The sequence below is a fragment of the Ixodes scapularis genome, unplaced genomic scaffold, assembly GCF_016920785.2.
Source record: "Ixodes scapularis isolate PalLabHiFi unplaced genomic scaffold, ASM1692078v2 PGA_scaffold0__279_contigs__length_252992795, whole genome shotgun sequence".
In the NCBI taxonomy this organism is placed as follows: Eukaryota; Metazoa; Arthropoda; class Arachnida; order Ixodida; family Ixodidae; genus Ixodes; species Ixodes scapularis.
Genome location: NW_024609835.1, coordinates 235,615,834 through 235,641,288, shown reverse-complemented (window position 1 = coordinate 235,641,288; position 25,455 = coordinate 235,615,834). Strand labels below are relative to the sequence as shown.

General features: G+C 43.6%; 1 protein-coding gene across 1 annotated transcript; it reads right to left on the bottom strand.

Moving 5' to 3' along the window:
* Positions 1-24,260: 24,260 nt before the first annotated feature.
* LOC120844522 (beta-1,3-galactosyltransferase 5-like) lies at positions 24,261-25,136 on the bottom strand. Its single transcript, XM_042294389.1, has one exon. The coding sequence runs from the start codon at positions 25,134-25,136 to the stop codon at positions 24,261-24,263; it is 876 nt and encodes a 291-aa protein (XP_042150323.1).
* Between the last annotated feature and the right edge of the window lie 319 nt (positions 25,137-25,455).

Sequence of the window (25,455 nt, the reverse complement as noted above, 5' to 3'; positions counted from 1 at the left end):
CAGATCCAGCAGATCATCTTTGGTAGGATTGGGGCGCGTGCAGCAGGTGGATGCCTCGTATCCAATCGTGATGCCTTACGGGCGGCTTCCACGCCTAGGAGATAAATGTGGGCGGCTTGAAGTGTTTGAAGATGAGAAAGCCGGAGTGCCACCGGGATCTACAGTCTCTTCAGGCGAATCCACATATGACAAGCGTGGAAGACGCTCGATGTTTTCTGCGAGCTGAGACAACGTCTCTCACGCGAATTTTGTTGCCGGCGGCGCAGTGTGGTGTGATGTAAGTAGCCTTGATGCCCATCACCAGAGCGTTGTTTCAACACTTCAACAAGATAGGTGTACGACTGACAAAATTCCGGCGGCATGTGGTGAAGGACCTGCTATGCTAACCATCTGAGATTTACTGCAAGTGCCTGTGTCTTTCGCTGCCGGTCCGTCGATTGGCGGCAGCTGGTATCTGAAACTGTGTCATGTAGGCGGACCAGGGGCCGGTGCCTTTAAATTGTGGCGATTGCAGCTTCAGATCCATCGCAGACGGAGCGATGCTCGGTAGAGACGTGGGTGGAAGTTTATTTTGACCAGTTGATAGAGATCATGGTTGTACCAGCGCCCGGAAGCTTTCAAAGATTGTGATTCATGTTCTCTTGAAAGGGCTTGGAATGGCCTCCAGGAGAGCTGCATCGCGTTGCCTGAGAACTTGGGCAGCCCGCTGGTGGTGGACATTCAGCAGAGCTGCAATGGCGGTCGTGGCATCGGCTTGAATGTTAGGCTCAATGGGATCAGAAATTCAAAAAGAGTGGCTGCTTGGGCGCGTTGGTTTGACATCTTATGCATGCGTGTGCGCAGCGACAACGGGGACAAAAATGAAACAGGACACAACAATGTGTAACTCTCAAATGATTTTTATTAAATACGTGTTCCGGTATTTATAGTCTTAACCATCGTAACAATGCCTCATTTTGACGATGGTTCAGATTATAAATACCGGAACACCCATTTATTTTTCTTTATTTTTGTTAGGGGTTTACAGGCCTCCCACAAGAAATGTTTCGCTCTTTCTTGCTGAACTAGATGTTGTGCTTAACCAGTTTGGTTCGGAAGGACAGTTTTGCGTCGTTGCGGGCTTAGGCTGAGCTTGTTTTTTCATTGCTTGTGAAGGTACACTTTTTTATGTTTTTCATGTTCAGATGGCCTCATTCACAAGTTTTGCATCATTGGCGATTTAAATATTGATACTCTCAACACTGATATATCGATAGTTTGAGTTTATATTATACTCTCAAAATATGGCATTGAAAATAGTATCACCCTACCCACTAGAGAAGAGCTATTGGCTGAAAAATTAGTAGTTTCCTGTATTGACCATGTAAAATAATGTGATGAGAACTTCATTTTTTTTTAGTAAAGACGATAAAAAGGACAGGCTAGATAGCGAGGAAAACGAAATAGCAGAATGAACACTACAAAGTGCTGAACTCAGATCGCCTCAACGAATACCTAATGACGCAGCAAATACAGAATCCTTCGACGGATTACAACGTTTTCCACCAATGTAAATATTGTACATAAGCCTTGTTTCTTCCTTCTTTTAACTCTATTTGACAAAGTATATAAATATTTGGGCTCCGGATATGTCTGTAAACGCCGCAGTAATTACTCGTAAACTATCCGATGATTACATTGTTGGATGTCGTTTAGACGTTCAGGCACCTGAGGAGCAAGGAACCATGCGCGATTGTTCGTGTATTTCAATCACGGATACGGTAAAATTCGATGCTTTGGTCACTGTCTTTGACTTGAACGAGCTCGTGATATCCGTAGTACATTTCAATGTTTACAAAGCTTTCATCAAGGTTTTTCAACACTTTTCTTTTTGGGCCGCCAAGAAAGAGATTTATTTGAAACGACTGTCTTATGAACCATGGTTAAATTCTGATATTATGACTGCAATACAAAAAAGGATACGCTGTGGCTGCGTTCCCGTCGTTCACCGAAAATGTGTAGTTAAAAGCAGAAGTTCGAAGCGCTCGTAACAGAGCTAATGCATTTTTATGGCCTGCCAAACGGAGCTACATTCAGCAAAAATTCTTTGAGGCAAGATCAAATCCACGTAAAGCATAGAAGTTGAATATTTCTTTTACAGGGCATGGAGCTTCGGCTTGACTCCCTTTACAGAGCGTGGAGCTTGGCTTCTTGACTCCCTCTAGAAATACTAGGCACGTATTTGCAAATAGTAGTGAACGGCTTTAACAAAGCTTTAGCTGCGTCATGGGGTGTTGCGAGAGACAGTTATTTTGAAACAGTTCGCCTCGTGCGCTAATATTTGTGTATGAAACTCGGTATTTCTTCCTCTTCTAACATTAGACGAATTACATTTCATTGTGTTGTCTTTAAAACGCAATGAATCTCCTGGTGGTAATACAATTTTTATTAATGATCTCTTCCAAAATTTTTTACATGCTCTGCACGTACTTCTTACCAGGATAAATGAGTTCATGGTCTCAGGAGTCATCCCAATTGAACTAAAACCGTACTTATGAAGTCTGTTTTCAAAGGCGGATCGGGTAACAAACCTGAGTGTTATCGCCCTATTTCTTTCTTACGTTGCATGTGGGGAGATTCGAAAATCATTTGTGTCTTGTAATGTCCAGCTTCATTAAAACTTCCAACATCCAGCCTCCTAAAAAGTGGGGTCTTGTTTCTAGGAAGGGCACTCAACCTCTGTTGGAAGATTTGTTTGATCTACTACACAGTGCTTTTAATCGAAACTTATGTTCATGTGCAATCTTTTTTGATGTTGTGACGAACTTTTGACACGATCAGTCATAAGATACCGGTTTTCAAACTGCAGAATTACGGTTTCCATGGACCATCTGTTGGATTGCTTAAACATTTCTTTCTTGTCCGTTCCCAAATCGTATCTGTAGGAGATTTTGAAAGTGCTCGGTTGATGCCAGTGTGCCCCAGCGATCGGTTTTGTCGCATTTGTTATTTAATCTTTTTGTTCATGATACTTCAAAAAGGCTCTCTAGTTGCAAAAAATTCCAGTATGCGGATGATACTTTACTTGACTATTCACATTGATTACCGCCAAGTTGTGCAGTTATTGCAACAGGACTCTGGGCACGAATAATGGAGTGGCTTTATGACAATTATATTGCGATTAACCCTTCCAAAACCACTCTTGTTTGTATTGTCACGAATGACAAGATGAAACAAGGAATAACTGGGGAAACTGAAACGTTTAATGGGGGCGAACTTGTGCCCAAAACTAAAAAGGAAACAGAAGATAACAGTAGAGCGTCGCGGGCGTCGAAGTCGGCAAAAGAGCAGATTCAAACACAGGGGCGAAACTGACTCGACGAGGTCGCGGGCGGCATCTTATCTGGAGTGAGTGACTATCTCGAAGATTTGGCGGAGAAGGTTCGAGCTTAGCGCGCTCGGGCGAGAATGAACACGCACTTTCTAGAACAACAAAAGCAGAGATAAACGATAGAAGTTATGTCCGCAGCAAGAATAAACGAGAAACTTCTACAAATCCGTGACCCTGCGCGCGGCAGCATCGGGAGTCCGCTGAAGTATTTAGATTTAGACTCATCTTTTGTGCTAAACAGATCCAACTGCCTTCATTGGACATGTAGATCCCTGATAAATGTTGACACTGCTAAGTACTTAGACATATGTTTTTATTCAGATTTGTCGTGGGCAACGCATTTCTTCCATACTTCTGGCAAGCTTCGCAGCGTGTGCTGCTTATTTTACAAGAATAGGGTATTTATTTCACTTGCCGTAAGCAGATCAATTGTCAATGATATTGCTTTTAATTTACTAAGGTGTGACATCGCATTAATTGGTATCTGTGCAGAAATATGGGAAACTAGAATTTGCCGCATTCCTAGGAAGTGGCGAAGAAGTGCGAAAAATGATCCCTGGAGAAGGGGATAAAAGGGACAAGTGACAAAAACAAACGTCCAAACACAGCTAGGTGACTGGTACGCGACCAAACAAATCCGCTTGGTCGAAATCATTCTTGTCCAGCTCGCTTGCACCTTTGCATTTAATTGCCTTATACAAATTAAAAAGTCAAAGACACGTCGGTTATTATTATGATCTTTTATTCGAAGATGTTATCTTTGAGGCATTACAACTGCCTAACTTCAATTAACTTTTTTGCAGCGCGGTGTTGCCCTTTATCACTCTTGGTGTAGTGAATTTAAACATTCCTTTGTGCCCCGCAGAGATTTACCTACCTCTGAACGTTTTATAATCACCGATGTTTTAGAAGTTATGTTGAAGGAAAGAGGTCTTTAGTATGTGCCTTATATTTTTAACACTCACCGACAACTTTTTTAAAACTCCAACACGGAGAAAATTGAAAACAAAAATGGAACATTTTACGCTTTATTTTATTGCACAATTTTAATAATGTAGTGCTGTGTGACTTTTGCGTCTAATGTGTTAGGAGTGATATTGTGAGGTGATTTTTTTATGTTTCTCGTATAGTGCGATACATCTTCTAAAAGTGTGCTCTACCGACATCTGTTGTGCGTGCTATCTGTGACATTGCGTTCGTTGGGTTCCGGCCTTCAAGCCTCTAGGGGATTCGAAAGACCTGTTACCTTATAGTGTTATGAAGGTATCTTAAATAAATGAAATGAAACGAAAAAATGAAAATAAAATGAAAAATCATAACAAATATTTATATTACTAGAGGCATTATTATCATTGTTATTTCAAATGTTTCGTGTTTTTCTCCGTCTTTTCAACCGAGGTTCAATTCTTGTTCACGGTTAAAAGTGACACTAAAAGCCCTCATTTATAATGTAATGTCATCTGTAATTGCCGTGTCTTGATATCTTTACGTTACACTGTCTTCAAATAGTTCACGTTTAATTATATTTAGATATACATAAATCGTTTCAATGCTACGTTTAATAACACGTAATTCTGCAACAGCTTCGTATTTCCTACATCATCAAGCTCCGGCTGCAACAACGAAGTGTTGTGCTTTCTCCAGGGTAGAGAGCACTCCTGTCGCTTCGCTTGAGACGCACGATGAAATGCACTAGGTATTCTTGCTTCAATTACAAGCGTGCTCAGTGTGCCGATTCACATCTTTACGAAGAAACGAGACAGAATATCCCATGATGCTCTTTAGAGCTAGGTGTTTATCAAAATATAAAAAGTTTCACTGGCGGCAAAATTAAACACCTGCGTAACCCTCCTTCTTTTAATTTCTACCTTGGAACAGTAAGAAAAAAAGTAAGACAGCGAAATTCAAAAATAAATTTTGGATGTAACTCTTCCCTAGCATTATGGAGGGATAATCACATCTTTAGTTGATTGTAACTTAGAAAGTGTAAATTTAATTACTTTCTTCCTTTCTGGTAATTTTTACAGGTCTGGTTACTTCGCTATCTGCTTCGCAATTTTAGGGATCCAGATGAGGATATATTTTAACCCGTTTTGTGTTCGCCTCTTTATTTGTACGTCAACTATATGCACCAGCTATGGCTTTTTTTGCAAGACTCGCAGCTGTTATCACTAAATTAATAAATAAATCGCAGTATGAAACAACAGGTCGCATCCCTAAGCACAGGCGAGGCGATGTACTCGCAAACCGGCTGAAATGATATTTCGCCGGATGTGGTAGGCTGCATCGAGTCAGTGTCGGTCACAGCTGCAGTGAACGGTGGGTGTGCTACATTCGGACACGAAGCCAGCAAAGCCACAGGCTTGTGTCGTCCGTGACTACATTCGCGCTTGGCGGGGCCGAGGAGAGGAACTCATCCTAGCTGCTGTCAACAGGATACGAGACAAGCGCCTGTGGACATGCGGCTCCTTGACCTTCCCATTCTAAACATCAATTTAACTCAAACTAAAACCTAACAGAGCTCTTTACTTCCAATTTAAACGAAATTGTGATCGATCCAGAACACAGCTATAGATGTTGCTTTTTATGTTATGTTTTCCACAATTTGAAGACTAGAAAAGATTTCTGAATCTTGTGTATATTTTTGGTTTTCCACATGTTTTTTTTTGTGTGCAATTATTACAACCATTTGCAAAATCAGATCAATATTCTCATTACTTGTGGAGCCAATAATATTCTGGCTCTTAAATTACGCAGTAATAAATAACTCGTTTTGATTAGGACATTGTCGAGTATTCCCGGGGTAATTCGCGGATGTCTTGTATATAGAAATAACCTCTCTAGTTTAGTTCAGTGTCTCCTCACCACAAATACGATAGTAATTATTACTAAATACAAACTCACGGATAAAAATATTCTACACTACAGCCAGAGTGATAGCTTTGACTCTAGCTGCGACAAATGCGGCGAAGTCGTTGCGCATCGGCACCGCATTCACGCGCCATGGGGGCACGAACAAAAGTGTGCGGAACGAAATAGATATCTGACCTGTAGTGGACACCATAAAAACGCAACCATACAATAAAGAATAAACCATTTGCTATATTACCCCAGCATCAAGGAGAATGGTGGGACTGGTGTTCTATACGCCACACGCGCACGCCTTCCCCGTATAAAAGATTCGAAGTAGATAACCAAAATAAAGCGTTCACGAAGGCGCGTGCAAGATGCCACTTGTTTCATGTATTTGCTTTAGAAAGGTTGCTACTGCTGAGGCCAGCACGTGCGGCGCGTGGAAAACCAATCCCTGCATTCTCCTTGATGCTTGGGTAATATACCAATAGGTCTATTAGTTTAAACTCTGCATTCCATATTGCGCGAGCTGGCCGACATTAGGTACGCGCTCTTTGCTCGTTCCGATAGACGTCGCCACATAACATCCACCTCCAGAGACGACACCGCTCCTCTCTGCTCTGTATCGAACTCCCGCCCACTGAAAAAAACAAAAAAAAAACAACAACAAAAAACATTTGAAATTTAAACGAGTGGCAAACTGGTCGACCCGTTTGAATGAACGAAGTGGATATTTTGCCGGCAGTGTCGTCCGATCGGCTGGCTGCTTCTGTGACGTCGCATTTCCGTTTCCGGGTTTTCTTTCCCGTCTCGTACACGCCCACACGCCATACGGCTCCTGCGGCGTCCGTGTTCACCGAAACCCGCGGAAAGGATGCCGTTGTCGGACGACGACTTCGTCGATGGCTCCTCACCGTCGAGGACTGTTCATCGGCGTCTGAAGACGCCACCGCCGGTTGTTGCGGTTCCGAAACCAGCGGAAAGGATGGCGTTTTCGGACGACGACTTCGTCGAGGACATCAACTTCGCCGAGGCTCCTTCCTTGGCGCTGCACGGGCAACCACCGGCTGCCACGGGGGTGACCTTCCACGTGGCCGATCGGTTCGAAAGTTTTTCAGACGTTGAGAAGAAGATTGAAGCCTACAGCCTCTCAGTTCGTAAGGACCACGCCTTCTGGGCCAGGCAATTAATTTTGCGGTACAGGTCTTGCACAGGCCCGCGAAGGGTACCGTGTTCTGGCGACGCTTCTTCATGTCGCTCATCCATTCCCTGTTTGTGGAAGCCCACGACCCGTTGGCCGCGATGGATGACGTCTCCTGGCTCCCCCGTCTTGTGCATGATATGGGCTTGGACGCATTAACACATTTAGTAACCAGCAAGTGTAAGTCAGCGCCAAGAACATTTGCGTATTCCCACTAAAAGCGGCGAGCACACGCGACTGAGCAAACAAAGAATATCTGCCAAGATATCGTAGAAGTGCAGATGCGTCACACACCGGTCAGTCTCCAGCGTTAGCTCGGGAATAAAGGGCGTGTTGCGTGGTCAAGTTATATTTTCAATATAACTTGACATCAAAAATATATACTTCAACATTGATCCGAAAATTCCTCTGGAATCAGTTGCCAATGCAATCCCTGAAAAATGAAACCTGAGGCTTCCAAAAAACCTCAGGTGTCTTGGTTTTATGGTTTTGTCGACTTTGTTGCCCTTTACTTATAGTGTACACTCGTAGAATATGGAGGAAAAAACTTCAAACAGAAGGGGGCTTGTATTGTGTATTGTTTAGCACACTCGGTGAAGTTTAAAACTCCTTCGTGGAGGGAGGCTTAAAAGAGCGACTTGACAACGCTTCCGTTGGATTCCATGTTTTTAGGTCCGTGAACGTCCACCTGGTCATCCATCCGAGCTTGAACGCGATCTACGTTGTTAAGCATTCACGCCACGTTCATCTGGACTCACTTTCACCAAGGAAGATCAATCGCTAGTGTGTGTGTGTGTGTTCCATAAAAAATCTAAAGACAACCACGTATTGACTAACTTCTGTGCTGGACATGGAAGCTGTTGTCCGTTAGGTATTGACATGCCTTCGACAAGGAGCAATAAAAAAAACAAAGAAAACTTGATGATGCCGTGTTTGGCCAATCTAGAGTGAGCAATTGAGTATGAAAGTATGGAAGAACGGAGACGGAGCTGCCAGCAGCTCCGTCTTCTCTTTCCTTCCTCGTGCCTGTTCTTGGCATTTCAACATAGGATTGTAAGCCGTTTTTCCATACTTTCATACTCAATTGCTCACTCTAGGTGAACCAAACACGGCATCATCAAGTTTTCTGTTTTTTTTTTTACATTGCTCCTTGTCGAAGTCATGCCAACACCCAACGCACAAAAGCTTCCATGTCCAGCACAGAAGTTAGTCAATACGTGGTTGTCTTTAGATATTTTTATGGAGCACACACACACACACACATACAGATACACGCACACACATATAAATATATATATATATATATATATATATATATATATATATATATATATATACTGTAAACGACTAAATTTTCGCGGGAACCTAATTTTCGCGAATTTCGCGAATCGCCTCCAATTCGCGAAAAATACGTCCCGCGAACAATTCGGGAAATATGTGAACGCTACCGAAGCTACACTCGATTTGTGAAAATTAGAATTCGTGAATAATTTCAGTTTTTGTGCTTTGCCCCTATACGCGAAAATTTGAGCCCGCGAAAATTAGGTCGTTTACAGTATATATATATATATATATATATATATATATATATATATATATATATATATATATATATATATATATATATATATATATTGGTCCTAAGTGCCCAAGGCCTGCCACGAAAAGTAAGAAGTTGGCTAGTTTTTCAGTCATTTCCTATCTACACAACTCAGTGAACCGTTTAAAGGCTATTTCCTCCCGGTACAACACAGACGTTGTGTTTTCTCGCAGAATGCATTTAAAACAGCATTTTTAATATAGTCAACAATGACGAGAAGCCTCAACGCTGTGCTTTGAAGATCGCAAATAAATTTGTACCGAGCGCAGATAATAAGGTTTATTTTATTTCATTAAGTGCCGAGGACCGACATTTTGGGCGAAAGGGACGGTGCGTAAACCACCGGCATCGGAAACATCATTTGGAGTTTTAACGTGCCTCAGCTGGCTCGTACATGGTTGTGTATAGAGATTTGTGTATGTCCTCCCTGTTTCTCTTCTCTAGGGATTATTATCGTCGTATCACCCTTTCGTCGTTCAATCCCGTCCGTGCAGTGGTTGCCTTTCATGTGTTAAGCGAACCAGAAACGTAGGAGGAACCATAACAGTTTCGCCATACAAAAAATAAAAATAATTAACCATGAACAATGCCGACAACAACACCTGCTTCGTAACTCGTTTTAACTCGTGATGAGATTGCCTTCTTTTTATTTGAATTTACATGGCCGTTGGCTTATAATTTTAGCTTGTTATGTAGATTTTGCCGCCATGCCATCCTTTCTTTTAATAATCTAATATTCTAAATTTTTAAGATATCAACTCCTATATTTTTGCACACTTTCCATTCTACTTTTTTTTTTTTTGGCTTTTCATTGTGGGTGTGGTTTCCAAAATGATCGTTGTGGCTTTATAGTACTGTCGCTAGTTAAGAGAAAGTGTAAGTCGTTCCTCGTCCCACCTGTGTCTTATACTTCTGTTGTTCCCCAGTAATACCTGGTAATAGAACGACCTTGCAGTCGACATCCTTCCGTGGATGGGAGATACCTGCTTTAGTCAAACAACTTTAAAGGATGCTTTTATTTATTGTACAGTTTCCGAATAAGGATATCATTAAATTTTGATAAAATATCATTCTTATCCTGCGTTTAAATTGTAGTGGTTTCTATTCGCCTTGGTGATTCATTATGCAGGGCCTCCATTTTTCAGTTGGCAACACGACTCAAACGAATAAATAGATAGACGCTGACCTGGTCTTGCGACCGTCACTGATATCCGGGAGTGCAACTGGTTTGAACACCTTCCTGGAGAACTATAAGAAGTTCTTAATGATATCCTTCCTGCGTCGTACGATAATTGGATACTCCAGATTACGAAGGACAGGGAGACCATACTACTCCTGTGACAGGAACTTGCCGTGTTCCTCTGAGACAACGACGGCGCAGGGAAAGCTACATCACAGCAGCCGGAGACTTCTTGACCGAGCTGAAACACCGAGATGGCAAGAGCTGAACTATATGTACACCTGCACACGTGTACATCTCAAGAGTGCGCGTACAGAAAGCCATAAATGAACGTTTTAAGAACAACGTGATGCCAGGGATTCACTAGACCACATTATATGAGATCAATATGTCAAGAGACACGTACGTGTCACGTGGCATCATAAGGTCAAGTGGCATCGCGTGACGTCATAATGTTGTACCCAAATTTAGGCGCAAATTTATCCGCTAGCTTTTAATGGCATAGAGTGTCGCGTGACGTCACAGCGTCGTAGAATGTCACGCTATACAATGGCTTGTATATTAGCTCAGTTGTAGAAATCCCGTAGAGGGGGTGTTCTCTCTCACACCCTTCAGTCCGCCTCCCGTCATCTAAGTGCCATAAAGATTTTCGTTTCAAAACCTGAGTGCTTTGTAGAGTACGGTGAAGCGCCATCAAGGCGCCGTGCGTCAAAACAGATAAATTCCATAGATTACACTGCACTTACTGTAGCAGCCGTCCCAAAAAAGTTTGCGCGTCGACCGATGCGAGGCGGGCCGGGAGAGGGGGGGGGGGGGGGGGGGGAGGCGCGCTACTGCTCGTAGAAGCAGCGCCCATGAGTAGTTCCTCATCTCAGCCAATTGATTAACGTTGCACGAGACGTCGTGGGGTCACCGTGACGTCATAGTGTAAGGAAACATAAATTGCTCATGACGTCATCGTGTCACGTCAAGTCGTGGTGTGACCTACATGTCATCTGGTAAAATCAGCGGGACGTATGTCCGCTAAATCAGTATAACTGCATATAGCAGAGTGCTGCGCCTCTGCTGTTGTAGAAGCTCAATAGCAGTACACGGCAGGGGATTGCCCAATTTTTCTTCTTTGCAGGGGCGTATCCAGAACTCCGTCTTGGGGGAGGAGAAATTTTAAAGGATACTATTCTTCCAATCGTTCGTGTGCGCCGGAGGGTCCACCCATATCAAATTTCCCTCTGAAAAGGGTGAGGAGGGTGGTTGACTTTGTTTTGAGGGGGGGGGGGGAACGGGCCTTCCCGTCGCCCCCTCCCCCCCTCCTTGGATCCGCTCCTGCTTCTTTGGAACACTTCATTTAGTCAAAGTGCGGAGAAAATAAGCGAGCAGGGAGGGTCGCCTCTTTTTATTTGTTTCCCGATTGGATTTCTGAACGTTGGCAGCTTTAAAGGAAACATCTTTCAGCGGTTTATATCGAGCAGGTAAGCAATCTAATCGATGAACGGACAGCTAGTGATATCTGGTGATCGGAGAACGTACTTCCATGCACTGCGACAGTGCCGCCATCTCGGGCACTCAGCGAGAAACGGGCTCAATAAAGGTGTTTTCCCGCCCGCGGCGCAGTGACTGCCGGTATGTTGAATGGGGTATAGCGCAGAAATTGAAAAACGTTCTCGCCGGATCTGAAAGCTGAGCAGAAGGAATGAATTTCTTTGTGTGTGCCGGGGGCACCCTTTTGCCTCTCCTGCTTGCCCTTTTCTTCGGACCCAAAAGAAATAATCTTGGTTCGCCTCTGAAAATCGTTACTGTCGTCGAAATAATTTTGTTAATGTCATTGTATTAAGCAATGCTGAAATTTTCATTGCTTAACGAATGTAGATCTATTGTATCCTGATGTACTCCAGTCACTGTAGGGAATCATTATCGGAGCATAGATCGACTACACAGAATATGCATCCCAATTAAAAATCTGGTCAGTTCACTGATTAGTAAGGAAGCAGTTGCGCCTTACACATTGATTTGCAACGTTCACCAACTAACCCAGCTACAAGTTCTTCCTTTTTAAATATCGCCTATGTCCTTCCAGGTCTCTGAAACCTTAAAAAGAATATGAAGATGTGTTTCCTTCCACACGACTAAATAAGCAAATGCGGCCCGTCTCTTTTGACATTGATGTCGCTTATTGGCGCCACTGACAAAGCTTTTCTTGGCCTGATAAAACTGAATATTCCAGACCGTTCCCCCTTCGGTAGCATCTGCATCATGCTGCATGAGCACAATAAACAAACAATCATAACGAGACGAGCATGCCGCGACTGGCGCCGTCTCTCTTTGTCTTTGATGAATTGCGCGCCTGCTCCAGCATGGTAAGCTATCTGATTGGCTGTTTGGGACGATCAAGATGCCATCACCACAGCAACAGTCTGCTCTTGCGGTGTTCAGAGACTGGCGAGATGCCGGAAGTCGTCGCTTTCCTGAACAAAAGCGGCGCCTTCCTCGTCTCCCTTAGGAATGCGTTTGTGAATATTGATTTCGCCTCTTGCAATACTCGTAACTTACAAACTTATTAGCCAAGATGTCGTAAGATAAGACTTTTCTTGTTAATCTGGCCTCAGGTGGAACTATTTTGTAGACCTATCAGTATTCCTCTCCCCTGTTGCAAATTTGTTGGAAAAAAACTTGCACACAGCGACATTGAGCATTGCAGTTACCTGTTATCCATATTCATTCTGTCCACCTTGACTTCTTTGATTAATTCCTATTATCAGATGGACCGCTGTCGTCCATGGCGATCCTACCGTCAAGGTCTTCAAAAAATTCGTCAAAGTGACGCTTGCCTCTAGCAGCGTCCAGGATCCGGAGGCTGCTCCTTGACAGGGCAGCTGTGAGGATTTCCCGGATCGACTTTCCTGTAGCTGCAGGGAACTCCTGCTGCAGCTAGTGGACCAAAGCAAACCAAAAACAGCACACACAATAGCACTCTTCCTCTTTCCCCCCCAAGTTTCAAATCTCAATAATACTCACGATGGTTCCAATCTCGTATGCTGGGTACATGGAGACGATGGCTGCGACATTTGGGTGGCCTGTCGTTACCCAGAGTCTGCATGAGGTGAAGGATCTAGCCATGGCGTCAGCAACATAGAACATGTTGGGCCTTGTCTTGCAAAGCTCTTTCTGCATATCCACGACACGGCCGTCTATGCTATCTCTGTCCTCTCCATCGGCTGGGAGCTCCACATTGCTGCAATAGACGGAAGTACAGAATTTATGCCAAACTGTGCAGTGCCTTTCCCGTTGTACTACGCAACTCGGAGAGGATTTTCCTGCGGAGTGAAATGATTTCCAGGCAAAGGTAGAAGAAGAGGATTATCGCTTAAAGAAGACAGAAGAAAAGGGATGGGAACATTCCCAAATGAGAAAGGTCAATGCGTTAAAGCAAAACAAATTCAGAATTAAGGATAAAAAATAAAACAAAAAAGAAATCTTGAATTAAGGGTAAAGAAATAAAAAAAAATCTAAGTTAGTGTAAAGAAAATGAAAACCGAAATCAAGGGTTAGCAGAAAAGGAAAAAGAGGCATCATTAAATGTTGCTAGTCCAGCGGTGCGAATGTTATATTTTTCTCTGAGTGTTTTTCATGTTCAGCAATTTTGTTAATGTCGCTCTGGAATGGGAGGTTGTCGTCGGGATATCTTGTAAGTCTATATTTAACACAGTCATCTACAAAAAGACGGATTGAAAAAGAAAGTTGAAGTGGGAGGTCATTATTATAGATTAGAACGAGTGAAGGGCCAAGTACAGAGCCTTGCGGGACGCCAGCGAAGACTGCAGCTAAAGAGGAGAGTGAATCGTTGGCGAAAACAAATAGAGAACGGTAACCAAGAAAATATTCGATCAATTTTAGAACGAGAGGGCCCGATTTCAGGGCAGAGAGTTTGAACAGAAGGCGATTGTGAGGGACCTTGTCGAAAGCCTTGGCGAAATCGAGGAAGGCAGCATTAGTAACAAAGCCGGATTCTGGATTTCGAAAAAAGGCCATTAGTAAGAAACAACAGCTGAGTATTACATGAAAGTTGCTTACGGAAGCCGTTCGGTGCATGGTTGAAGGAACCGCAAGAATAAAGGAATTTGATCAAGTGCTTGCAGAAGACGTGCTTCAGGATTTTGCAGGAAATGCAGGTAAGGGAGATTGGTCTGTAGTTGAGAGGAGACGTTTTACCTCTCGATTTGTGGACTGGAATTACTTTTCCAAGATTATAATTTGAGGGCACCACACCAGTCTCTAGAGACTGCTGAAAAATTGTAGTAAGGTAAAGTGCTGATTAGATTTTGGTGTTTGTTAGAAGTTTGGTGTTGACAACCACCGATACCACACGAAAAGGACATTTTAAGGGATTTTATGATGCTTACTATTGCGTGAAACTTTATAACTATAGGATCCATCGGAAAAATATTTACTGTTGGAACCAGGGGGGTGTGAACGATGGGTGTAGTAGAGTCAAAGTGTCTGAAAATACAGTGTTACGAACATTGGTACAATCACTATTGAATATTTCATCACCACAACTACTCACAACGTTAATGTCTGGGGATGGTTAACTTTTAACAATTCCCCGAAACTGACGATGGTTGTTTAGTAACATAGACCGTAGGGTGTAGCGAAAGAATTTGTGCTTGCGCTCACCCAACGAACACATGTAATCTGTCGACCAAGTGGCATACTTAAGCCAGGCCTCCGGCTTATTTAGCAATTTAGCACTCCAAAACAGTCTCTTTTTTTGTTTGAAGGTAGGAGAAAATATTTGTAAACTATGGCTTAGATGCATTAGATGGGATATCTGTACATGGCACATAATATTCGACAAGCTCGAGTAATTTCGCCTTATGTAAACTCAGATTTTCTTTACCTCTTCTACTCGTACCTCGTTTAGGTTCGCGTTGTTCCACTTTCATGATGTCAAATCAATTCGCCCAACATTATGCGTTTTTGCATGAAAGTTCTCGTTAAAAGAAACGAAGTAATCCAAGAGGTGGCGATTAATCCTGCCGTACTTGACCCTCTGATAAAAACGTATTTTAAAAACAAATCAATAATACAGTGTAGCGTTTTGTGGTCACTAGCGCCATCTATAAAAAATACAATGACTTAACTAGATGAGGATCACCAATAAGCACTAAATCAGAAACAATTGAACTGCTGTCTGTGACTTATGTAGGAAAATATACTAGTTGGGAGAGATTAAAGGAAAGGCAGAAGTTAATAAAATCACAGCTTAAATTCGTTTCGCCCGAACTGGTTGGTGTCAGCGTATTCCAGTCGATACCCGGAAGATTAAAATCACCGAAAAGAAAATTCTTTTTACTATGTGCCGCCAAACAAGACAAATCATCACGAAGGCGATCACAAATATCACGTGAATTGTTCGGCGGACGGCAGCAACATTTCGTAGAAACCCAAACTATTTCAAGGACACTTTGGACAGACACTTAAAGGGGCTGCGCAACGATTTATACTTTGGCTAATGAACTGCAGGAATTAATCTGTGTCTCCCATAGAACGAAAAACAGAAAACCGCGCTTCTTTGGGAGCGCTAGATCTTATGTGAAAAAAAAAAAAAGAAACAAATCGAAGGTCAAAGTGGCTCTGAACTCTCCACGTCACCTTTTGAGTGACGTGCTTTGGTGGATCATGTGGCGTCCCCTTGAGTTCTCTCTTCAGAGAACTATTTGAAGGACACTTCGGACAGACACTTAAAGGGACTGCGCAACGATTTAGGCTTGGGGCAATTAACTGCGGGAATTAATCTGTGTCTCCCTTGGAATGAAAAACAGAAAGCCGCACTTCCTTGGGAGCGCTAGCCTTTATGTGAAAAAAAAAATAAACAATACGAAGGTCAAAGTGGCTCTGAACTCTCCACGTCACCTTTCGAGTAACGTACTTTGCGGGATCACGTGGCGTCCCCTTGTGTTCTCTCTTCAGAGACCCCAGCCGAAGCCTCTGCGATTATCGACTTTTAAAGGATTAGCATCGCTGAAGGTCGCGGCGAGCGATCGACACAAAAGACGGTTCGCCACGGGGGTGACAGCGAATGTAGCAAGGAAAGGGACAGGTTTAGTTCACTTTAGCGTATCCCCCAGAGTACGTCACACAGCAGTTCCGTTAAATACCACTAGCGGCTGCATATTGCAAGTATTTCGTTTTCTTCTTTGCGATTACGCACCGGAAGAGCAGTTTTTCGGGGTAAGGTGACGCGTTTTTGGTCACTTGTGCTTGATAAACAATACAAAAAATACAAATTGAAATTTTTTCAACACTAAAATTGTTGCACTACATTTTTAATAACATAGAGTATCTTTGTTAACAGCGATAAGAACCCATCCTCCGCGTCGATCCGCTCTGTCACACCGGTAAATGATGAAGTGAGGATGATCCGATAATATTTCATTATCATCAGTGTCAGGATTCAGCCACGTTTCTGACAGCAAGATAGCATCAGCATCACATGAAGTTATCAGTAAAATCCAATCACGCTTAGGTAATACGCTACGTGCGTTTGCGTAAAGAACACTTATGACACTGCGATTTAGCCGCATCAGTAGGAACACTCCACACGTTCCCCTATTTCATGAGCTCTATTAAACGGTCTGACTGGGCATCGTATAAGTAAGTATTAGGACCAATATGGAGTTTGCTTCATGGAGGTTTCAAGGCAAAAATTTATGTTTGGCAAAAGTGACGAGGTTATGGCGTGCAGCTCGAGTATTTTCTCAGAAGTCTTTCGATAGTTAAGACAAGCAACCCTGCAGCTGAAAACTGCTCTGCAGTGTATCGCACTTGCTTTTAAATGACGGAAAACAAGCTATGATTGGTTGGCCGTTTCCTCCTTGAAAGTGGCCTCTTTTATGAGCACGTTCAATATCAGGACTCGCTAAAGAAATGCCAAACTTTTCTTCTCTTAATCCAAGATCGTTTTGTTCCAAGAATGACCATGACACTCCGGGCGTGTCGGGAATACCTCGGAAAAGCAAAGTTGCAACGACGGGAACGGTTTTCTAGATTGTCACTGCGAGTGAGGAGCGAGGCTGCTACTGCTGCCTGATGGACAAGAGCATTTCGCATGCTACACACTTCAACTTTAGTTTCGCAAAGTGACTGAAGGTCGCACTTGATACCGGGAATCTTAGCGTTGATGGTTGATAAGGAGCTCTGCAGCTGGGTTTGTTTACCAAGAAGAGTTCTAATATCTCACTTGATTGACATCTGACACTCCCCAAATCTTTTGTAATAATTCTGGGCTCGTTTGCTCGAAGCGCTAACCACGGCTAAAGTCAGCCGCTGTAGTTAGGAGAGGGATTTTGAATTCACGTGACTGGCTCGGTAGGGATGCAGGGAAACATGGCGGTGCCCCGGTGAGTGAGCGCCGCTCGCTTTGGAACTAATATGTTGTTGTAGCTGCAATGTTGGGCGCTTTAGTCAGCAATGAATGGTGCCGGAGGCTTTCGCTTTTTCCTTACCTCATTTAAATCGCAAAGCATCAGTGTATGACCTCGTTGCATTTTTTAGCTAGTCTTTCGATTCTGGCTATTTCTAAGCCTAAATGAACGCGAAAAATGTTGACATGGCAACGTTTTTGAAAAGTGGATTGCCTTGACTCAATCGGTCGGGTATTGATAGCACACAAAAGCAAACATTGTCCTAATAGACCTTTCTTTAAATTTCGCAAGCACCGAGGTGCATGCTACAAGTGTAGTTATACGCGTTGCACGTGCTGGCGTCTGCAGTAGTAACTGTTCTAACGCAAAAACAAATTTTGTCTTTCACGCGCGTTCGTCATATTTTTATTATGATTATTTATTTCGAATCTTTTATTAGGAAGGCCAGTGCGCGCGGGCCGTAGAATTTCACTTCCAGCGTTCTTCTCGATGCTTGGGTAATTTAGAAAAATGTCTATTGGGATGCTGTCTGCTTTTGTGTGCAATCAATACCCGACCGATTGAGTCAAGACACTCCGCTTTCCAAAGACGTTGCCAAGCCGAAAATTACCGCGTTCATTTAGGCTTAGGAATGGCCAGAGTCGAAAAACTAGCTAAAAAATGTGGCGAGGGCCTTGCTCATGCTTTGCGATGAAGTGAGGTAAGGCAAAGCGAAAGCCTCCTGCACCATTCGTTGCTGACTAACGCGCCCGATATTGCAGCTACAACGACATATTCGTTCCAAAGCGTCCGGCGCTCACTTACCGGGGCACCGCCATGTTTCCCCACATCCCTACCGAGCCAGTCACGTGAGTTCTAAATTCCTCTCCTAGGTACTGCGGCTAACTTTAGCCGCGGTCAGCGCTTCGAGCAAACGGGCCCTGAAGTTTCAAAAGTACGGCACATATTTTTTACAACTGAGACTCCGGGACAATGTCCGGGCTAGGGTTAGACTCAACATCACCTGATTGCATCAAAAAGACAAAATCAATCTGGCAATCACTCACGCCATGTAATAAAGGCACCCTTGGGCACTGGAGCACTACGGAAAACAGGTTGTTAGTTTTTTTTTTTTTTTTTCTTTAGAACGTAAATAATAGCGTTTAAAAGCCTGCATCAAGGAAAACATCTTGGTATTATTCATGACAGTCGTGACCAAGCTCCCGTGCCCACTGACGCGCTGGCGCCAAGCGCCGGTGTTTTGTAGGCAGGAAGAGGAGGGCGTCACTGCGTAGCCCGTTGACGTCATATCCGCTCCAGGGCCCCTGATTGTGTGGAACTGCTGATAGCTTGTCGACGTCGCTGCCGATAGAAACGGCACTTGTAGATTCCTTGCAGACGTCGAGATCACAGTGTAACACCCCGTGGTGTTGTGGACTGCTCTGGGCGGCAATGGGAAGCCAAGATGCACACAAGCGAGAGCTGTAACAAGGAACACATCGTGGTATCAGCTGTGACGGTCATGACGAAGCTCCCGTGCCCTCTGACGCGCTGTTGGCAAGCATGGAAATAAAACAGCGCAAGCGAACACAAGGACAAGTAGAAGAAGGGATACAGGCACAGCGCTGTTGGGTTTGTTTTGTTTTGTACGCTGGAAGAAGCGAACATCAGTAGCCCGTTGACGTCATACACGTTCCAGGACCTGCGATTGTGCGGAACGGCTCATAGCTTGCCCATGTTGCTGGCGGAAAAAACGGCGCCCGTAGGTTACTTGCAGATGTTGAGATCACAGTGTAGCAATCACTGGTGCTGTGGACTGCACTGGACGGCGATCGGAAGCCGAGAAATGTGGACACAAACGGGAGCTGTAATAAGAAAAACATTGTGGTATCACCCATGACAGTCGTAACCAAGCTCCCGTGCCCAAGTCGGAACAACATCAAGTCTCATGAAACACAGTCGTGACACTTTCCTCGCGACAAGACTGTTTATAAAACCGACAACGATTTTTTCCAGACGCAAATACCCGCCACCACACGACAAGCTAAACAAAACAGAGGCTGTAACCTGGAAATTGCTGCAAACGCACACCTACCCCAGCCCGGAGACTCTACGCCACTGTTACCCGAGCCTATACCTAACGGACGCGTGTAAAACGTGCGGAAACAGAGCTACGCTGCGACACATGCTTTGGGAATGCGCCGGAAAAGAGAGTATCACGGCCACGGAGAAAATTCGAGCTCAATCGTCGCCGCCGCCGCGCCGGGGCCGGGGGCGGCCGCGGCTGCGGTTGCCGCCGCGGGTCCCCTCCGGCGGCGTCGCCGCCGCTGGGCGGAGGCGCTCACCAGCGACGACCTGGCCGACCAGCTTTGGGCCGTCCGGTAGGCCGAAGATGCCGCCCGGGTCCAAGGACTCCGAGCCGTCACCTGAGGCACCACCACCTCCATCATCGTCGACGGAGGGTGGGACGTGACAGGGGGTAATCCCATTCTCCCCCTTCTCGCCCTAAAGCAAAACTGCTGGGCCGGTTTGAATAAAGTTTATTCTCTCTCTTCGTTTGCACACCTTAAAACTAGCGAAATTTACTCCATCAAAAGAAAAATGACAAAAGCAAAAGTAGCGAAAGTATTTTGTTTTTTTATTATTCAGAAGTTTTATATGCACTGATACACAACACCCAACACATTCCGCATAAAGGTGCGCCAAAATGAAACTGGTCTGTTTGATTCAAATATTAGTACAAAACAGACTTAAACTTTCACATCTGGAACAAATCATAGGGCGAATAACCATACCAATAGCGGTTTAAGCACCACGGAGATTGAAGGAACAAACCGATAGGAACAGAGTTAACGTCTGTCGGCAAATGGATCGTGCGGGTGAAACGGGTACGAATGATGACAACAGGGAACTCCGGACACTGAACCTGTGATCGCTGTGATTAAAAAACACAATCAAAGTTGAAGTTTTTAGAAACGCTCAACATAAAACTGCGCTAAAGTTTCAGGCACCGCTGTCTCCCGACACAGATGCGAAGTCGACGAATCTCCTTGGCGTGTTAACCTTATCGCATCCTAAAAGCGGAACGGCCGCAACTGCCGCATCTGTCGGCGCGCTGGCGCGCAGACGCGCTGCATGTTGCAGCAGGTTCCTAAGCCTGTAAAATGCGCGACGTCATACGTTATGATTTTAGGCTCGTCGGTGGCATCTTATGCCGCAAAATGTTAAGTGAATGTCACTAGTTTAAAATCATGTCACCAAACCTATCAGGAGTACTTCTCCTATAGCTAGGTAAAGAGAGGGGTTACAACCCCCCCCCCCTCGCCCCCCTTCCTACTCTTTGTCAGTGCGCCACTGCTAGCCAATTGAAACAATAGCCAAGAAAAACCGCGGTTAAGTTCATATGTATTCTATATTCCCTGAGCTGAGATTCAGCAAATCAGCAAAGAAAATCTGTTTACTTCACTACTAAAGCAAGATAGCAAGCGAGCTCGTTCAGAACTGACATGGTAACCCAGGAGCGGAGGAAAACCGTGGGGGCAACACAAATCTCCAGTTTGAATCTGCGTTGTCCGTCCTGTTTATCCCCCTTCTTGGGTTACCACGTGATTACGGTCCTTTTGTATTATGAGGTGCGAAACAAAATCCATCCAAGACCTGGCGCTATTCCCTATTTTGCTTCCACACTACAGTGGCTATATCAACCAAGATACACATTGTTTTCACTATTAATTACGATAAAAACATCACAAGTGGATCTGAATCTATAGCTCATTTGGCAGTCATGAGTTTATTACAATGCAAGCGCGATTATGAACGCTTTGGCATCCTTGTACCCTCGAATTCACAATCATGTTTTTTTAATAGTAATATACTCAATATAAAGAAGCTTTTTTATGAGCGATAAACGACAGAACAAAATCTGAAACATTTTATATTAAAATGTTTTTGTTAAATTAAATATTTTTGTAAATAACAGTTTTCTTTCTTGTGAAAGCACAGTTTACGAATTTGTCTGCCTACAGAAATTAAAAAAAGTAAAAGTTATCTGCAGTAATCCCTCATCACCAAGTACATGATATGTTTGATGAGGCCTTGTGGGAAGGTAAGTGAGAGGTGTAAACTACGTTTAACGTTGCATTCCGGCGGTGGATAGTGAAAGAAACATCGGTCCTACCGCGCAGCGTCTCTTTGGCTGCATTCGTAGGTAGGTCTTGTGAGTTTCTATCAAAAATAACATCCTGGCCATGGACACGCGATTTGTGTTAGCTCATACGTTGAATGTATGACTGTCAAAGGCACCTGAGGGGATTTAAGGGCAGCTGCTGATACAAATATTGAAACCTCTGATGACATTGGGATCTTCTATTGTTTACCAGCTCTTCGGACAAGAAGGAATACATTTTTTTTGTTACCTGCCTCCTTCAAAAAAGTTTTATTTTATGTCTTCTTTGCGAAGCATTCATAACGTTGTTGGATTTTATATAGGAGATGTTTTGGGTCATATGTTTATATTCACGTGGCCCACATTTATAACGCTAAGGCGCAATAAACGTTTGGCAAAAAATGAATTTATTTATTGATAGCTATTTCAGTTACACTTCATTCAAAACCGACAGAGCGCTCAACTTTTCCCTAAACATATACGTACTTAGGAATTTCTCTTGGAAAAAAGTATGGATGTTAATTTCGCACAATAAATTTCATATTGAAGCAAAAAATATTCAGTTTGCATTAAACAGAAACTAACGCGCTTCAGTATTTAACCGAAAACGCATAAATTGTCTTCATTTTGCCTCCAGCATCAAGAATATTAAGCTTATTTTGGTTCCCTGAGGCTGCTGAAAATAAATTTCAAAGTACCGACGAAGCTTCTCCTTTCCAAAGCGTTACGTTGCAAAAGGAGCTTTCGGAATCTCCGCGTTCACGCATCTTCAGCGCCCATCGAAGTTATGAACGCGCACTCTTGCTATTTTCAAAGAGGTTAAATGGAAGTCCCGACTGGTCAGAGTGTGTGGAAATAAACCTGGTAAGCTTGCAATTTCACGGGCTGCCCACATGAGCGACACGCGCTTGGCGGCCGAAATATCGTTTAATCGATTTACTTGGTAAAATTAGAGGAAAGGCAAGGGAGGAGAACGTTCTTCCTCTCTTGTCTTTGCGCTAATTTTACCAAGATGTATTGCCACCTAGCCCACCAAATGATTTTAATCATCAGATAACGACTGGTATGATGTTGTTGTTTTTATGTTTTCTTGCATTTAGTTCTATTTTCGGGAAAAACGAACGTGATATGCAGATTCACGGGATAAATATACTCTAGAGATTACCTCTAACCCGTTTGTTTTAGGAGCCTCTTCATCTTTCCTTCAACTAGTGTTGTCTGATAAATATTTGATTGAACAAAGTGTTTTTTTTTTTTAATTCAGCATTTTATGGCATAAAAACAAAGCCAATATATGCCTTAAGAGTGAGATTGCATAACACGTGTCATGTAATTTTTAAATGCTTGATGTACTATAAATTTCCTTTGCAAGCGCGAAACCTGTAAAGTCGATAAATAATGTTGAGAAATGTCGGTTACAAATGCTTATATAATAGCTGGCGTTCCCAATGTATTTTGCTGCACACTTGGGCGGGGAAATACGAGGGCATGCTTCAGGAACTGATACAACAGAGGCGATATGTGGCAGGTGAGTGCCAATTACGACAGCAAGGGTCACATATGTAGCATAGTTTGGCATGTTTTCGTGGTCATCGTTCAGAGGGCTGAGGAGGATTTGCTTCAAATAGCACGTGTTCCTTTGTTTCCTGAAGGAGTGCCCGGCACAGGCACCGACAACGCGCCCGCCTTAAACCCAAGGCAGTCCGCCCTTCACGGATATGCGCTTAATCTTACGCAATCATCATAATAAGCGCACAACGTGTTCATGATACTGCACTTTACTCATGATAGCGGCGGTACAAAATAAACATATTTATGATGATTTTTGTTATGAGCAATGCACTCATCAGTATGATAATTCATGTAAAAGTACAGCTTAATGTCGTGCGGAAAAAAAGATGAAGTTTTTTGCTGCATGTTCTAAATATTACGATTTGGAAGACGGCGATTCGGCGAAAAGCGAGTATCATAAAAATATTCACCTACAGAAATAAAACATTAGATACAGTTAATCTCTTAGTTTAGCAAGTTGACCCACTAGTCCTTCTAACAGCATTTGTAAAATACCGGAATAAGCAATAAAAAAAACAGCCCTTGCTGTATAGCCGAATTACTTTCATGAAGATCAGTGCAGCAAAGCAAAGAATCCAGTAAAACCATTAAGCCCAGCATTAGGGAAAATGTAATCGATTACAGGTTCATTACTGAAAAAAAATGTATTGGATTACTAAGATGGTTCATTCTCAAAAATATATAATCCAAGGGTTACGACGTTGCAATCCCATGTAATTGTCAACGAATTAAATGTAACTGGTTGCGTACCCTTATTAATAATAAGGAAGGACTGAGGCGGAAGGTTGTGGACGTCCGACCACGTAATTGAAATTCTAACACTTTAAATATGGTTGTTTCAGTGCTTTGTAGTAGTCAAGCATCGCCTTGGGTGTCATATAATGCGACGTCACCTGATCCCGCATCTCACACACGGTTCTCACGGGCGCAGAATTGAAGCCTGGCACTGATACACTCGCGGAATGCCCACAGACTCGGCGATGAGCCCAGTAATGAGTACATCTTCAAGACGGAACGGCGGTTGTGTCCAAGTCGCCTTGTGGAGGAGCCTCAGAACATCGCCGCCGATAACGTAGCATGTCCCGCTGATCAAGTCAGGATAGTATTCCGCCGGGTATTCCTCGTAACGTGTCCTCCAAGGTGATTGGTGGTCCCAAATAGGCTTAGTGTGATTGAAGAGCTTGCCGTAAATTGTGTTACGCGGCAGTGATTTCATGACTCTCAGAAAATTAGGCACGTTGAGGAAAGTGTCGTCGTCGAGCTTGGCGACGAACTGAGCCTGAGGACAGTATATGCATGCCCATCGTAGCATCGCGACGCTTTTGATTGTCAGGTTATTGTAGGTGTCGATGAAGTCTGCCTGAATGATGTCAAAATGCAGAAGCTTTTCTTGTCTTATTGAGCGCTCTAGTGCCGGTTTTGTGGTCCTTCTGAGTACGAAGGCGACTGTGTTCTTTCGACTGGACTTGAGATCACGGCCATAGGTTTGACGAATCGCGTAGCGAAGTTGCACGTTTTTCGGTGCCGTTGCTACGAGGACTAGAAGCTCTATGGGCGCGGGATTGGCATTTTCATGACAGAGATCTTCAACGTTGATTGTGTAGTTTGAAGGAAGATAGAAGGTTCGATTTATGTCCAAATCATCGTCTCGAAAGATGTTGATCCACAAGAAGGACCAGCTTATCTTGGAATGTCCGAGCGGGATCGACATTTTCATAGTGATTATGACGAATGCGATGGCCATGAGCAAAACACTTGCCACGAGGACCTTGACACATACGTACTGGTACGCCATTAATGAACCTGAAAGGTAGAATTCGCAAGAATGTATCGGTACAAAAGTAAGATTCTGAACCTAAAGTGACTTTTTTACGTTTGCATGGTGTGATAGAAAATAGAGTACCCATCTTCCATTCGGCACCCTCACCTTTCTTCACTAAGAGACAGTACTGAGTCTGTCCAAAGCCGTGCTGCCCGGTTCATTCAATGTAACTACACTCTAAAAAAAAAGGTGTCAAGGGAGAGTAAGTGCCCTAACTTACTCTCCTTTAACTCTATCTGCATGGAAGTTACTCTTTCCCGACGCTTCTTTCGATGATACTCTCCCTTAACCC

Coding starts and splice junctions, on each gene's coding strand:
- LOC120844522 (XM_042294389.1), bottom strand. CDS start 25,136: ATGGCGTACCAGTACGTATGTGTCAAGGTCCTCGTGGCAAGTGTTTTG.